The 14869-nt window shown below is 52.3% G+C and overlaps 6 protein-coding genes across 6 annotated transcripts; 4 read left to right on the forward strand and 2 right to left on the reverse strand.

The window, feature by feature from the left end:
- Window positions 1–382: 382 nt before the first annotated feature.
- Window positions 383–1745, forward strand: Z517_05986 (uncharacterized protein; the record flags this gene model as incomplete). Its single annotated transcript, XM_013427728.1, has 3 exons — window positions 383–437; window positions 703–749; window positions 813–1745. The coding sequence occupies 3 exons, from the start codon at window positions 383–385 to the stop codon at window positions 1743–1745; spliced, it is 1035 nt and encodes a 344-aa protein (XP_013283182.1).
- A 136-nt stretch (window positions 1746–1881) lies between these two features.
- Window positions 1882–2743, reverse strand: Z517_05987 (uncharacterized protein; the record flags this gene model as incomplete). The annotated part of the gene is made up of 3 exons (XM_013427729.1): window positions 1882–2348; window positions 2442–2631; window positions 2696–2743. The coding sequence occupies 3 exons, from the start codon at window positions 2741–2743 to the stop codon at window positions 1882–1884; spliced, it is 705 nt and encodes a 234-aa protein (XP_013283183.1).
- Window positions 2744–3310: 567 nt separating this feature from the next.
- Window positions 3311–5569, forward strand: Z517_05988 (uncharacterized protein; the record flags this gene model as incomplete). Its single annotated transcript, XM_013427730.1, has 1 exon — window positions 3311–5569. The coding sequence occupies one exon, from the start codon at window positions 3311–3313 to the stop codon at window positions 5567–5569; it is 2259 nt and encodes a 752-aa protein (XP_013283184.1).
- A 1446-nt stretch (window positions 5570–7015) lies between these two features.
- On the forward strand, window positions 7016–8962 carry Z517_05989 (uncharacterized protein; the record flags this gene model as incomplete). Its single annotated transcript, XM_013427731.1, has 5 exons — window positions 7016–7179; window positions 7229–7358; window positions 7415–8028; window positions 8087–8458; window positions 8518–8962. The coding sequence occupies 5 exons, from the start codon at window positions 7016–7018 to the stop codon at window positions 8960–8962; spliced, it is 1725 nt and encodes a 574-aa protein (XP_013283185.1).
- A 567-nt stretch (window positions 8963–9529) lies between these two features.
- On the forward strand, window positions 9530–12153 carry Z517_05990 (uncharacterized protein; the record flags this gene model as incomplete). The annotated part of the gene is made up of 4 exons (XM_013427732.1): window positions 9530–9650; window positions 9939–10055; window positions 10129–12063; window positions 12140–12153. The coding sequence occupies 4 exons, from the start codon at window positions 9530–9532 to the stop codon at window positions 12151–12153; spliced, it is 2187 nt and encodes a 728-aa protein (XP_013283186.1).
- A 1251-nt stretch (window positions 12154–13404) lies between these two features.
- On the reverse strand, window positions 13405–14768 carry Z517_05991 (uncharacterized protein; the record flags this gene model as incomplete). The annotated part of the gene is made up of 2 exons (XM_013427733.1): window positions 13405–13822; window positions 13945–14768. The coding sequence occupies 2 exons, from the start codon at window positions 14766–14768 to the stop codon at window positions 13405–13407; spliced, it is 1242 nt and encodes a 413-aa protein (XP_013283187.1).
- Between the last annotated feature and the right edge of the window lie 101 nt (window positions 14769–14869).

The following is a 14869-nucleotide window of genomic DNA, read 5'->3' on the forward strand; positions in this document are numbered from 1 at the left end:
GTGGCGCAGCCTGCAACAACACAGACGGAGTAATTCCAATTTTCCGGGTCCGAATTCTGGGGACTTGAAGTCAATAGCGTCGCCGCTCAATCCCCAGAGAATGATTTGATTCTGGATAGCGGAGAAAAGATTGCTGGCGGTGAGTCGGTGACAGCCACAGTGGCATCGACTATTATTGCTGCCTTCACCGACTGTTGGGTGTCTGATCTCATCGTCGCCCCCTCCAAGACGCCACCATATCGATTAGGGAATTCGTCAAAGCCCCCTTTATCCAGAGTCCACTTCAACCTCACCACAGTCTGGCCCTCTGGCCCAACATCCTCTGTGCTCATTATTGGAGTTTAAACCACTTGCCAGCTGGCAGCCTGCGCCTGGCCTCGCCATGGCTCCCGTCAACTTCTTCCTCCAGCTGAAAAACACTTATTTTGGCCATGCAGGTACGTTGGCTCTTCATTGGTTCGCAGTTGTCGACATGTCGGCTCCCCTGAAACTAGTTATCTCACAGACCTTCGTTGTCTCTGTATGAATGGGCTGTCAATCTAAACAATGCTCCCGAATCCACCCATTAATCAACACACACTCCCAATCGTCGCGTTGTTTACGGATCTATTGTCCTGACCCCGACTGATGCGGTTACATATCGATAATGTCGTGACTGGCCCCGATCGTTGATGCTTGTTGCTGACCCGAATGACGAAACAGACAAGGACAAGCCCATCATCTCGCCTACCACAGCAGCCATACTATCGGTAGGCCCAATGGTGGTGTGTACACACTGACCACGCGCGGATTGCTGATCATTCCTCCACCAGGTTCTTTGCACGCTGATCTACGTGGTTCCTTTCTACCTTTTCTCCTCCACCAGGCCATCGCCAACGCTAAACCGCGACGCTCCCAGCGTTATTCGCGCGCGTATCCGGACCGTCACATTGGCTTGTATCATTGGTACCACTGGCACTCTCTATCTGCTCGTCGGAACAGCGAAGCTCTCGGTAACCGATGCTCTGCATATGCTGGGCTGTTGGCCGGTTCGACCATGGGACCTGCTTAGATCCTTCGCTCTGACATTGTTGTTGTATGTCGGGCCGCTCTTTGAGAAGGTTTTCGTGGAGGGAGAGTTCGATAACCTGCGCCAGCGTGGTGTTGCTGCGATTAGCGAAACTCTTAGCAGCTGGCAAGGCTACAGAAACTACGTCGCTGGGCCTATCACTGAGGAAGTTGTCTTTCGATCCGTTCTCATCCCAATCCACCTACTCGCCAAAATCTCCCCGAGCAGGATCGTTTTCCTGACACCACTCTACTTCGGCATCGCCCATGTCCACCACTTTTACGAGTTTCATTTGACCCATCCTCACATCCCACTTTTGCCGGTCATGTTGAGGTCCGTACTCCAGTTCACCTATACCACCCTTTTTGGCTGGTTTGCCGCCTTTGTTTACATGCGTACGGGCTCGGTCTACGCCTGCATCATCATTCATTCATTCTGCAACTGTGTTGGTCTTCCTCGTTTCTGGGGCCGCGTGAGGAGACCCGATGACTACTCGATCCACCCTGTTGTCATCCGTGGCAAAGACGATACGGACCTCGTTCAGGCTGCGACACAAGGTCAAAAGCTGGGGTTGCGGTGGACGGTGGCGTATTACCTGCTTCTGGTTGCGGGTGCATATGCTTTTTCGCGTGGGCTGTGGCCATTGACTTTATCAGAGGCGGCTCTGGCCGAATTTGCGCACAACAAACACAGATAGGCAAAGTTCCACCTTTGTCTATGTGGGTCGCTGCATAGAATTCCTGAGCTGGGATCACAGGAGCGGTCTCTATATACTGATGGAATTGGGCTCCTCAAATCAACAGGGTAAAGGAATCAATTTTGGTGGAGAACCGCTATTGCCTCTTCAGACGGGAGGCCGTCGCTTTTCTATGTTTTCTCTCTTTCCTCCTTTCCTCCCATCTTCCCCAACCAGCGTCCTGGATGTCTTCTGTGACAATCAAGTCTCTCACTCTCAGTCTCCTACATGTCCAACTCTCCAACGCCCAGTCCAGCCACCCGTAATGCCGTAAACAGGAGGTGAATAGAAACCAGATGACGGCAAAAACTGCTCCCGCAGCAACCCCGACCCAAACTTGCTTTGGTGTGTGGTAGTTCAGGTAGACACGGCTGGCAGCAACAGCGCCGGCGCCTATGCAGGCGAGCATAGACAGAATGACCCGCTGGGTCAAGCTGGTAGGCGAATAACTTGCTGAAGGATCAGGGACGTGACGGAAGATTAAGAAGAGACTAAATGAGATGGCAAAAAAGGCCACGAATTGAGAATGTGAAGAGGGCATGCCGTAGCCCTTGCCTGTCATTTCTGTACAGCCACACAGATCAATCAAACACGACTCTTAGAGCTTAGACAATGATGGGTTGATGGGTTCATAGCTGAGGAAAAGGCACAACGTACGTTTGGGACGTTCCTCCCGTATCAGCCGTTTCAGACCGAAATTCACCACTTCACACGCCATTTGGCCGGCGAACATGAGAAATATCTCTGCCTCCCGCGATGCCCATATCAGAGTGACATAGACCACACAGAGACCCTGTGGCACCAGAGCCAGCCATGCTGATGCGTAGGATATGGGGTCACCGGGAGTCTGGTGCTGTTAGTTGTGCCACAATAATAGACGATTTTCCATGATGGACGAGGTAGGGACTTACATAGCGAACGTGGGTGAGTGACAACGAGGCGAGAGGCGGATCGTCCATCCCTGACACAAAGTTGGTATTTACCACAGGTGGAGAACAGATGACACAATGACTCAACCGGTGAGAAGAATGAAAGAGATATCAAGGATGTGAAAAGGAGACGTGAGTAATGAGATGCGAGGCTGAACGCAGTGTGGCGAGGCACAAGCCACCAACTGTGCCACCAACCCAAGTAAGCTGGCCCCTCAAGCCCCTCCAAGTTGTTCTCTAGTGTCGACTCGTCTGGGTGCCTCATCGATAACTTCTCCATCAATCAGGTTCGAGGCCTTCTCTTTTTTTCCCTTTCTGCGCCTGGTGCGTTATTGTTTGGTTTGTTTGTATATATGCATGAATGAGTCGAGACCTTCTGCCGAGGACCAGAGATCCATAATGCGTCCGTTGTGACTTGCTTTGTCTTTTTTCTGCAAAGACCCCTCGAACAAAGGATCCATTGTGTCTATTGTGTCTTTACTGATTCTACTGACTTGTGGCGGTATCTCTCATGTCGTCTTAATAACTCGACCGTCGACCCTCGCAATCCTTCCGTTTCCCCATATTCTCACATTAATCGATCTCTACATGTAAAAGATGGATGATGACTCATATGCTACCGAAGATGAAAGAGCTGGTGAACTCTCGACCATCGCCGCCATCTACCCTGAACTCGTGGTCGATGATCAAGATCCATATACTGCTACGCTCGATCTCGCCGTAACACCGATTCAACCCCTGCGCATTCTCTTCAAACCCGCTGCAGACAGTGCGCCACCTTTACTACCCACACCACCCACCTCCCCAGAACAAAGTCAGAATGAGGGCGATGCGAAACCTGAGTTGCAATACCCTGTCCTCCCTCTTGACGCCCATGAACTGTCTCATCTGCCTCCACTATCACTCCGAATCTCGCTGCCCGAGGGCTATCCAGCCACAAAGCCTCCAGTTGTCTCGGTGTCCGTTACCCCCCAGTGGCTGCCCCGACCCGCCCTAAAGCGGCTCAGAGATGATTGTCATAGACTATGGGAAGAGCTGGGAAATGACCAGGTTGTTTATGCCTACATAGACCATGTCCAACAAGAGGGGGAACGAGCTTTTGGTCTTGCGGGCGAGACCGATGTTCAATTGTCTAGCGATTTGAAGGTGGCGATGCTGGATTTCGACCTCAAGACAAAGCGTGAACTCTTTGAGAAAGGAACCTTTGACTGTGGAATTTGTCTGGAACCTAAAAAGGGGATACAATGCCACCGCCTGGTGTCATGTGGGCACGTCTTCTGCATCGCATGCTTGCAGGAATTTTTCAAGAGCTGCATAACGGAGGGAGACGTTGACAACGTTAAATGTCTCGATCCAACTTGCGGCAAGGACGAGCCTGTACAGGTGGGCGCCAATGGTAGGCCCTTGAAGAAACGGAGACAAGATCGAACTCTCAACCCCAGCGAGCTGTTACAGATTCCCATGGAACAAGCACTGGTTCAGCGCTATGTCCGGCTCAAGCGAAAGAAGCGACTCGAATCAGACAAGAACACCATTTATTGCCCCCGACAATGGTGCCAAGGAGCCGCCAAATCCAAAAAACATCCCAAACCCATTGACCCAATGAATGATATTGAGGAGGGGTCCGACTCCAAGGAGGAAGAAATGCCAGAGCCAGCGCCTGGGCAACAGAACAATAACCAACGCGACCCAGAGGATGTTCCTGTGTCTGAACGTCTGGCTGTGTGCGAAGACTGTGACTTTGCATTCTGCAGTGTCTGTCAGAAAGGGTGGCACGGGGAACTCGTAAGATGCAGCCCTCGCCGGCAAAAGGAGATCAACGAGGAAGAAGCTGCGTCAGAGGCATATCTGAAGAAATACTCCACACCTTGTCCAACCTGCAGTGCGCCTGCGCAGAAGACCATGGGGTGCAATCACATGACATGCTTCAGATGCAAATGCCATTTCTGCTACCTATGTCAAGCATGGCTTCTGCCTGACAATCCTTACAGCCATTATAACGATCCCAAGAGCAAATGCTACATGCGTTTGTGGGTTATGGAAGAAGGAGACGGCGAAGAAGTTGAAGCAGGACGACTCCAGAATCCTGATCTTGCGGAATGGCACGAGATAGATGTTCCTGAAGAGGAGTCGGACGACGAAGAATTACCCCCAGAGAACTTCGCAGCCTTTCGAGGAGACCATGGCCGGCCCTTTGCCGACGAAGAAGATACAGATGACGAAGAGCCAGCACCTGACCAACGACGCAACCGGCAGTTGCATATCGAAATTGTGAACTTTGCACGGCCTGGAGCACCAAACGCTCAGCGAATAGACCTTCCTGAACGACCACGAGCTCAAGCGCCAGTACCGCCACCGGCACCACATCCGCCCAGAGCCAGACCTCGACGAAGAGGCGGTGGTCAGCAAGCCAACCGTCAACGTGCGATGGTCAACGAGCCTGGACGCGCAGACCGAGCACGAGCGCAACCTCGAGGTCGGGTGCGTCCTCCTGTGGCGCCGATAGCTCAAGATGTACGAGCAGCCGGAGGTGACCAGAATGATGCGAACCAGCAAATTGACAGAGATGAACATGCCCTACCAGATGTCAACGGTCACGGAAACAATGATCCTGCAGCACGACCAGCACAGCTTCCGCTTGCAGCGCCTGGCCAAGGAAATCACCCAGGCGCTGCCCACGGTGCACATGCAGGCCCCGTTCGTGTGATGGGTCTAGAAAGATTTCTGCAACTCGCTCAACAGGACCTGGAGGATGAGTGGGATTCTGACGAGCTGGACGATGACGATTTTCAAGCCATAGAGCATGAGCATGAGCCAAGACGAAGAGGACAGGAGAGGGTGATGGGATGGCGGTGACATGCAGATGGGCTGGGCGAGGAACTGCTGTTCGGCGTAGATAATGGAAATAAGGGGGAAGAGACATGACTTACAGTGGCTGTGATATGCTTGTATAGAAACTGAACATTCGAATTAACGACTGCATAGCTTGGCTACACCGCAGAAACGCAGTGAGGAGTCGCCAAGCTGGTGCAATAGGATCTGGGAAGAGACTTGTTTCCTTCACGCTATACACATATATTGAATGATTACAATGACACGCAATATACCCCCGCAACGGATGTTTCCATGTGATAAGAAGTGCTGTCGCATCCGAACAGAGGCACTTCAGATTGCTCGCCTACGAGGCTTAGGTTGTAATCTGTTCGAATCTAGAGTAGAAATTCATCACAGGCAGCATTTTCGTCTTGCTTCGGAAAGGGCTTCTATTGTAGTGCAAGAGCAGCAAGTATCCAAGCAGATCAACCCCTCTTGAGGAAGTCGCTTCCTCTTACGATATTTGTCAGTGTGCGCGCCGGCTTCCAGGTATCCTGCTGCGCTGCCGAGTACCCAGACCGGATGCATAAAACTGCGCACATCTTGACCATTCGCATCTACCCGTGCTTGTGGGATCATCAATGCCCTCTTGGATCAAATTTTGAATCCCACAATCCGCTCTCTTGTGCCCTTGTGCCTGAACTCTTGTGATCATAAGCAGAAACTAAGATTTCGAGCTTCGACATCGAGTGGATAAGGAGCTAGAAGCACATCGAAGATCGAGGCGGGAACACACGTGGTAGGGCTGGACTGTCGCCAATGAGATGGGAACAGCGGGCAAGGAGGAATCGACTGACGCAATGATCGCCTTCGCGCTGCCAAGCGGGACGTTTTGGCGGTGTCCGGCGGTGTTGGTGATGTCTTTGTTGCTTGATGATGTCTGTGAACACAAGTCAAAGATGTGCGGGAGGAGCAAGCCGTGATGTCACTCACCCAATGCCAAGTTGCGCTAAACGCAAATGTGACGTCGATCTTTAAGGTTAGAACCAAAGCCAATACTGAGAGAGTCGCCGTGAAGATTCTCTTGACAAGAATCCTTCCCAGTATCCACGCAGCCACGGCGGGCTGGCAACTCACGATCCTCAAATCCCTATACCTATCATGGATAGACCGTCTGACCTTTGCTCAAGCGAGAATCATCCTTGCCCCTGCACTTTTGGGTCCACTCGCCGCGTGCCGAACTGTTATTCGGTAGCCGATGTGGCTTTTCTTGGTCGCCACTTTTTTCCGCAGGAGAATTCCATAGGCTAACCCCAGGTTTTCTTTGTTCGTCGCGCAATGATATCAGAGCCCAGGAAGAATTACCCATGGTCGTCCGATGTATAATAGACCGCCCCTTTCTTCCCCACTGCTGGATAGAAATCGTCCTGCGAGGCTTGTTGAACTTGTAAAGGTATCCCGCGATCATCCTCATCACCACCGCCCAACATGAAGGGCATGAGCACCAAAGTTTACTTTGATAAGTATAACCCTAATTCAGAGAAGGGAGAAGATGTCAGGCGCTCTCTGGCAGGCCTCGACTATTCTCCCCTCCCTCGGGTGACGGGTCGCTCGTTGGCCATGGGCTGCTTGGTCTCAATGGGTGGCTTGATGTAAGTTGCACCTATTCTACGGCTCTGCAACAGCTAACATGCCTTCCAGCTTTGGTTACGACACCGGCCAGATTTCGGGCTTCTTGGAGATGCCGGACTTTCTCAAGCGGTTCGCACAATCTCACGGAAATGGAGAGTATAAATTTAGCGATGTCAGATCCGGACTTATAGTTGCCATGGTACGGACGAGAGTCATTCTTGCCATTTCTTACGAATCCTGACTAACGTGCTTCAGTTATCCATTGGAACTCTTATCGGAGCTTTGTTGGCTGCTCCAATTGCCGACAGGATCGGGCGTAAATTCTCGATCAGCTTCTGGTCTATCATCGTCTCGGTCGGATTCGTTATTCAGATTGCGTCCGTCGATGCATGGTATCAGGTTATGATCGGTCGACTTGTGGCCGGCCTTGGAGTGGGAGCCCTATCAGTCCTTGTCCCCATGTTCCAAGCCGAAACTGCTCCGCCGTGGATTCGTGGTGCCCTCGTGTGCACCTACCAGCTCTTTATCACACTCGGCATTTTCCTTGCGGCGTGCTTCAACTACGGGACGTATAAAGGCCAGCAGAACAACTCGGCATCCTGGAGGATTGTCATTGGCCTCGGCTGGCTATGGACACTCATTCTGGGAGTGGGCATCTTGTTCTTTGACGAGACTCCGCGATATGCCTACCGCAGAGGGAGGTTTGAAGAGGCCAAGCAAACGCTGATGAAGGTGTACGGTGCTCCTGCCAACCACTACGCCATCTATACGCAAATGGAGGAGATTGAGAGCAAATTCCGTGCCGAGGACCAGACAAAAGGAAATCCTATCCATGAGTTTGTCGTCATGCTCAGAGCACCAAGGATGGGGTAAGTACCAACACACAGGACGCCCAGAGGAAGTTGAATGCTGACTCCGTGGGTCTAGATACCGAATTGCGCTGGGTGTGATGTTACAGATGTTCCAGCAACTCACCGGTGCCAACTTCTTCTTTTACTACGGCACAACGATCTTCAAGTCCGTCCAGATCAGCTCTTTCGTTACTCAGATGATCCTAAACGGTGTCAACTTTGGAGTTACCTTCATCGGTCTCTATCTCGTCGAGCACTATGGGCGAAGGAAGTCGTTGATCGCGGGGAGCATGTGGATGTTTGTCTGCTTCATGATTTTCGCATCAGTCGGTCACTTCTCCCTGGACAACCAGGATCCAGCCAGAACGCCGAAGGCTGGTATTGCCATGATTGTATTTGCGTGTTTGTTTATTCTGGGGTTTGCTACCACATGGGGCCCGATGGTCTGGTAAGAAAAACATGTATCCATCCGGCTACTGTTGACTTCCGCTAACTGTTCGATTCTAGGACTTTGATCGCCGAACTCTTCCCGTCACGATACAGGGCCAAGGGAATGGCCATCGCAACTGCAAGCAACTGGACCTGGAACTTCCTCATTGCATTCTTCACTCCGTTTATCATCAGTGCCATCGATTTCAGATATGGATACGTGTTTGCCGGCTGCAATTTGGCTGCAGGTCTCCTTGTGTACTTCTTCGTTATTGAAGGGCAAGGACGAACGCTGGAGGAAATAGACACCATGTATATCGAACATGTGTCCCCCATGAAGTCTTCCAAGTGGGAAGCACCACCTGCGGCGGAGATGGCCCGAATCAGAAGGCAGGCCGGCACGGAGGTTGCTGCATCAGAGGACGTCGAGTCCCGGGGCATCTACAGCGGAGAGACGGAAAGGGGGCATGATGGTGACAAAGAAGTCGACCAGACCAGGGAGATTCATGCTGAGAGGGTGTAGGTCTGGGGGCACCAGTGATTGACATGAATGTGTACACTACTATTGTACCAAAAGCGTGGGTATGTGAGGGAATAAAAATGTGAGGTTGGGGTCCTCTTTGGTCGAGTCATAGGTACCTAATAGTTCACAGCAATGAGTAACAATTATGATGACAGTAGTGTTGGTGTTGTTCGCTTACTCCTGAGTACCAGAGTAGCATTGATGCAGATTGTGTGGGCAGCATATGCTTTCCGGATCGGGCGAAGCCGATCTCTCCTTCTCAGACAACCAATCACACCCGTCCAGTTTGTTATCGACTTGCCTAGACCTATACAGGCATGGCTATCCTGCATTGTCCAGCTAATCAATCCCCAAAGCCTTGGTCCATCGGCAGCGGCTCCCGGGCCCGATGCCTCCACCTCCGCTATCAGTTCAAAGTTCTCTCCACATTCACATTCGCTGACCCTCCTACCGACGGCGACATTGACACAACAAAGTCGTTCTCTTATTGCAATCGGCCCATTTCTACGGAAGACTACACCATCCTGCTTGCCCCTGAATGCGCCGAGCCCAGCGTCTGCCCCCTCCATGTCCGGAGCCGAACGCCAACCGACAAATGGCCCTCAAGCAAGCCGATTCACGAGCAGTAACCCCGAGCAGAGGCAGGAAAACACCATGTCGAAGCGTAGACAGCCAAAAAGCCGTACAGGTGAGCTACATCTCGGGTTGAGATTGCCGTTTGGCGTTTATGTATCCACTGTTCCGGGTACAAGTGACAATGAACCGATCACTAACCTGTGCGTCTTTCATCAGGCTGCAATACCTGCAAAGCCCGACGCATGAAATGTGATGGTGAGAGCCAACTTCTCTAAAATCGAATGCTATTCCTGTCACAACTATCCGTTGCATACGAGAATGTTTGATTCTCACTATGGAGTCACTTATCATTGCCCATGTTGTTTGTTATTGCAGCCGCAAGTCCGCTGACCGCTTCTAGAAGCCAAACCGTCCTGCACACAGTGCCTCGACAGAGGTGTCGAATGCGGCGGCTATGTCAGAAACCTCAAGTGGAAGTTGGTGGGAGAGCAGCCCAAAAAGCGCAGCCGGCCAGAGGGTATGATCGCATCATTCGGCCTTTATCAATCCTGTTGTCGCCTTATCGGACTGTGACGCTGACTGGCTGGCAGAAAGGCAACTTCAAAGCTTGGAGAACATGTCTATCGAACGGATTTCGCGACCATTTTACAAGGATGCAACTTCAGGTGACCATGTTACAACACCACCTCTCCAGGCTGAAGCGAGTATGGCACAGGGCATCGCGAGCACCAATAGCGCGTCATCGGCACGGACTCGAGAAGAGCCTCTCTGGCAATCATTACCGCAAGACCAACTCTTCGACTTTGGTGATGTTGATTTCAGCGTCGACTTCTTCCTCGGCGAAGGAAACATCGATCTGAATGTGCCTAGCGATCTGGGCTCTCCGACCAATACCTCCCCCGGGCCGTCACTAGAAATGACCGACAGTCATCTGTCTTCCTCAAGACATGGGATAGATTTAGATATGCGGAAAGAAAAGGCCCCCGACTTATCCGACCTGATCATCTCCCCACCCTACATCCCACGGGACTTTGAGGGACAGAGTGGGACTGCAGCTGATTCTAGTCAACTTAGCCTGCGACGCGGTAACATAGAAGACAATCCCGTCCTTCGCGAGCGGCCCTCGCCATTCTCAGACACTCCAAAAACAGTCAAGCAACTTTTTGACAGGCATCTCTGTGATGCTCTTTCTATCAAGGACGATCCATTCACCAATCCGTGGCGACTATATATATGGCCACTAGCTGATGAGTGCCCGGCACTCTACCATGCTCTTGCAGCGATGACATATCTATACCTGAGCAACGCACGGCCCGAATTCAGTGGAGCTGGGTCAAAAAATTTCCACGCCAGCCTCGAGGCTTTGGCACGGGATCAAAACAAGCCGGACACCAGTCTTGAAGCCTCTATCGCCGCAAGATTGGCCCTTGGTTTCGCGGAAGCATGGGACGACCAAGCAGCCTCTCCTGGTGTCGAACACATCAAAACTGCTGGAACGCTACTTCGAGGCGCTTTCGATAAAGACAGGATTACAAGGCTAACGAGTGATGAACTAGATCGTTTGAACTTCCTGGCGCGCACTTGGGTGTACAAAGTCGTTATGACTGGCTTGACAACGTCTGACGATGGCGAGTTCCTCGACGTCGAGTCCATAACAAGGTATATTGAGCTCGATCGTCTGCCAGTCGAACAGCAGCTCGATCCGCTTCTTGGCTGTGCAATCACGCTGTTTCCGCTGATTGCGCGTCTAACCAATATTATCAAGGCTGTCCGGCGGAGAACCGAGAAACACAACTCTCCGTCCATTATCTCCAGAGGCGCCGAGTTATGGACAGCCATCGAGGACTGGAGCCCATCGTTTGATCCACAGCAGTCAGAAAACCCCCCATCTCACGTCTCTGATATCATACAGACGGCGGAAGCATACCGTTGGACAGCGTTATTGTTGCTTCGGCACGCTGTACCAGAGCTTCCGTGGGCTCATTCAATGTTGGAACTCGCGGAGAAAGTATTAATCTATCTTGCAACTACGCCGGTCACGTCTCGAACGATGGTCATCCAGATATTCCCACTGATGGCGATTGGCGGCGAGACATTTGACGAAGAAGACCGCAACTGGGTCTGTCAGAGATGGGATGCCATGGCCAAGCGCATGCCAATTTCGAGATTGGACAAGTGCCTGAAAGTCACAAAGGAGGTCTGGAGGAGGAAGGACACGTTTGAAGCACAACGTGGCGCGTGCCCCAGCTGTGGTGCTTATCGGCCGAGGTCGACCGGGACCGGCTCCCCCATGGACACCTTGACGGACACGGACTTGTCTGTCGCATCCTCCAAGAAGTCCGAGGAAGGGAGTCGTCGATGCCGATGCAACGCGGTCAAACTCAATAATACCCCGTCATCCAGCTTCCCGGACTCGTTGGCCTTCAAGAAAGGAATCGACAACATCACGAGGGCGGGCAATTTGCATTACACGGTGAGGGGGGAATTGCATTGGTTGAAAGTCATGGAAGACTGGAAATGGCAAGGTGAGTTTCCCGGGAGTGGGTCGTCACGAGTCACAGTCCCGAACCATGTTACTTTGTCACTGACTCGTTGCAACAGTTGTGCTTGGGTGAGACAAATACGAGGACCATTGATCCCGAGACAAAGTTGATTGGGGCGGGTTTGTTCTGGTGCGAGGTTCAAGCACCTGATCGGCCGGACACGGCGCAAGGCTGCCGTCTGACTCTGTCCGGGGGCCCCACCCCCTACAGAGGACTAACCCAACTTGGAGAAAAAGTGCGCCAGCCTCGACCTTGTCCATCCGTTCTGGGTAGTCTTGGAAAACGAACATCGATCAATGAGTGGGAAAGGTCATGTTGGTGGCTCGATGGATCGGGCAGCAAGGGAAGATCTATCTTTACCAGTATCTACGAGGTACCGAGTACATCTACAGCTGAATCAGGGTGCACTCCAAATATTCCTCCTTCCAGCAAGATGTCAGCAGATCCAGATCCTGATCCTGAACCACTTCCACCTCCATCTCCTCCTCGAACAATGAAAAACCCCGAATCCCGGTCCGGAGTACCGAGTGTACCTTACCCCTTTCTTTGATTACCACTTAGTAAAACTAGACTGCCGATATGGTATGGTGAGACGGTAGAGAGATAAGACGGATGAGACGATAAGACGATAAGCCTGATAAGGTAGCCGTGGCATCTACGTTACCTATCTTGGCCGACCACGCTGTCAACATTTCTTTGTTCACGCGGATGGGTGGCCCTTGGCAGCCAGTGCGCGGGGTTTGATTTCAAAGGCGACAAGCGAGGAGGTTTAAGGAATTTGGCGTGGAATTGAAAGCGATGTGATAGGGACGTAGTCGGTACGTATTATCTCATCAGGGCAGTCTAGAGGATTTTAGTGCAGCGCGGTGCAGTGAGGCGTGGTATCTAGGGGGCTTGTATAGCGATATGTACAGGTACAGGTACAGGTACAGGTACAGGCACCGGGATTGCGATGGCGATAGGGATAGGTATAAGTAATGCACAGAAGATGCCAATGTCGATTGAATGTTGGCATGTATGTGTGTGTGTGTGTGTATGTACACGCCTGCTGTCATGTCTCACGGGTACATACTGTCTCCTAACTAGTAATCAAGGCCCTGAACAGACAAGAGATTGGAACGCCCGACAAACGCTCATGAATGGTGCCATGAATGCCCACAAATCTTTAACAGTACGAGAACAACGCATGCAAATACTCTGGTCATAGTCGATGTGTCGATCGCTTGCTTTCTTTCTTTCTTTCTTTCCAACCCTTTTCCTCCCTCTGTCTTCCGTCCTCTTGTCTCGTCTGGGATATCAAAACGCACCTCACCTCACCTAACCTCACCACGCCAACCCCGCCGCCGGCTCGGCCTGACAGGCCAGGCCGGAACACAGATCGACGTCCTCCTGACTCACGGCCGCGGAGCCCGGCAGACGCTGCTGCGCGGGCCAGATCTCGCGCCGCGCGGTCTTTTCCTGTGCGACGTGCTCGCGGATGACGTCGCGCGCGCGCTGCTGGAAGTACAGCGGCCCCTTTTCGAGGCGCGGGTGCATCTCGCCGTTGACGAAGACGCCCGCGTTGAGGTTCCGCTGCGCGAGCTCGCACAGGATCTTGTCCTCGGACACCACCTTGGCGTATAGCTGGTGGATCCGCTGGAAGTCTTCCTCCGACGAGTTCCGGTTGCGGTAGATCTGGTAGTGCATCGACGAGCTCTTGGGGCCGTTGGGCAGGAACCGCTGCAGCATGATGAAGTGCGGTCTATTTTCTCCCACCAGGTTCATAAAAAGTGATTAGCCGGGTGCTGAAGTTTCATAGTGGGAAGTAGATGGTCTGGATTGAGGGATTGAAGGGGAGGGATGAAGGAGTAAAGAAAAACTTACAGGACGGAAATGGATACGTTGGGAAAGAAATACGTGCTGGCAATGGCCATGCCTAGCTTCTTTTGCTCCTCGGTCGGCGTCGACTGGTGCGTGATGTACCCGTCAACGCCCGTCACGTCGTGCGTCTCGATGTCCGCCAGTGTAGGGATATCCGGATGGGCCGTGGGGCAGTGGTAGCACTCGTTGAAGTTGTCGGCCAGGATCTTCCAGTTGTACGCGCCGTCGAGCTTGTACTCGTGGTCGAGCACGTAGTCGTCAAAGTTGTACACCATGTACCGCTCCTGGGTGTCGACGTGGTCAAAGTCCTGCTCCCACGGCACTTCGGGCGTCTCGCTGCTGTCGAGATTGACCCAGATAAACCCGCAGGCGTCCACACGCACGTGGATTGGGAACAGCCCGTTCTGCGTCTTATCAAAGTCGTCAAGCTCGTCGTACTTGGGCGCCTTTGCGAGTCTTCCGTCGAGCCCGTATGACCATCCGTGATACTTGCATGCAAAGATCTTTGCGGTCCCCTGCTGGGCCTGGACGACGGGGAATGCGCGGTGGCGGCACACGTTGTGGAATCCGTTGATTTCTCCCTTGCGATCCCGGCACAGGACAAACTCGTAGCCGGCCACGTCGAATTTCAGGTAGTCGCCCGGCTGACTGAGTCTCGTTCTGTGCGTGATAAGCATCCATCTCTTGGAGAAGATTGCCCGTCGTTCTAGCTGGTACATTTCTTCAGATGTGTACCAGCTCGCTGGAAGAGCACGGACGGCAGTCTTGGAGTCATCTTTTGCCGCTGACGTTTGGCGGCCAAACCCTAGATAGTTGAGGATAGCCATGAATGCAAAGTGTCTGTTGAACCGAGAGTTTGATATAGAAAAATTAAGTTTTTAAGCTTCGAGAGTCGGTCTTCTGGTCAGTGCTAGCGACACGAATTGCT

This window comes from Fonsecaea pedrosoi (genome assembly GCF_000835455.1).
Source record: "Fonsecaea pedrosoi CBS 271.37 unplaced genomic scaffold supercont1.4, whole genome shotgun sequence".
Lineage (NCBI taxonomy): Eukaryota > Fungi > Ascomycota > Eurotiomycetes > Chaetothyriales > Herpotrichiellaceae > Fonsecaea > Fonsecaea pedrosoi.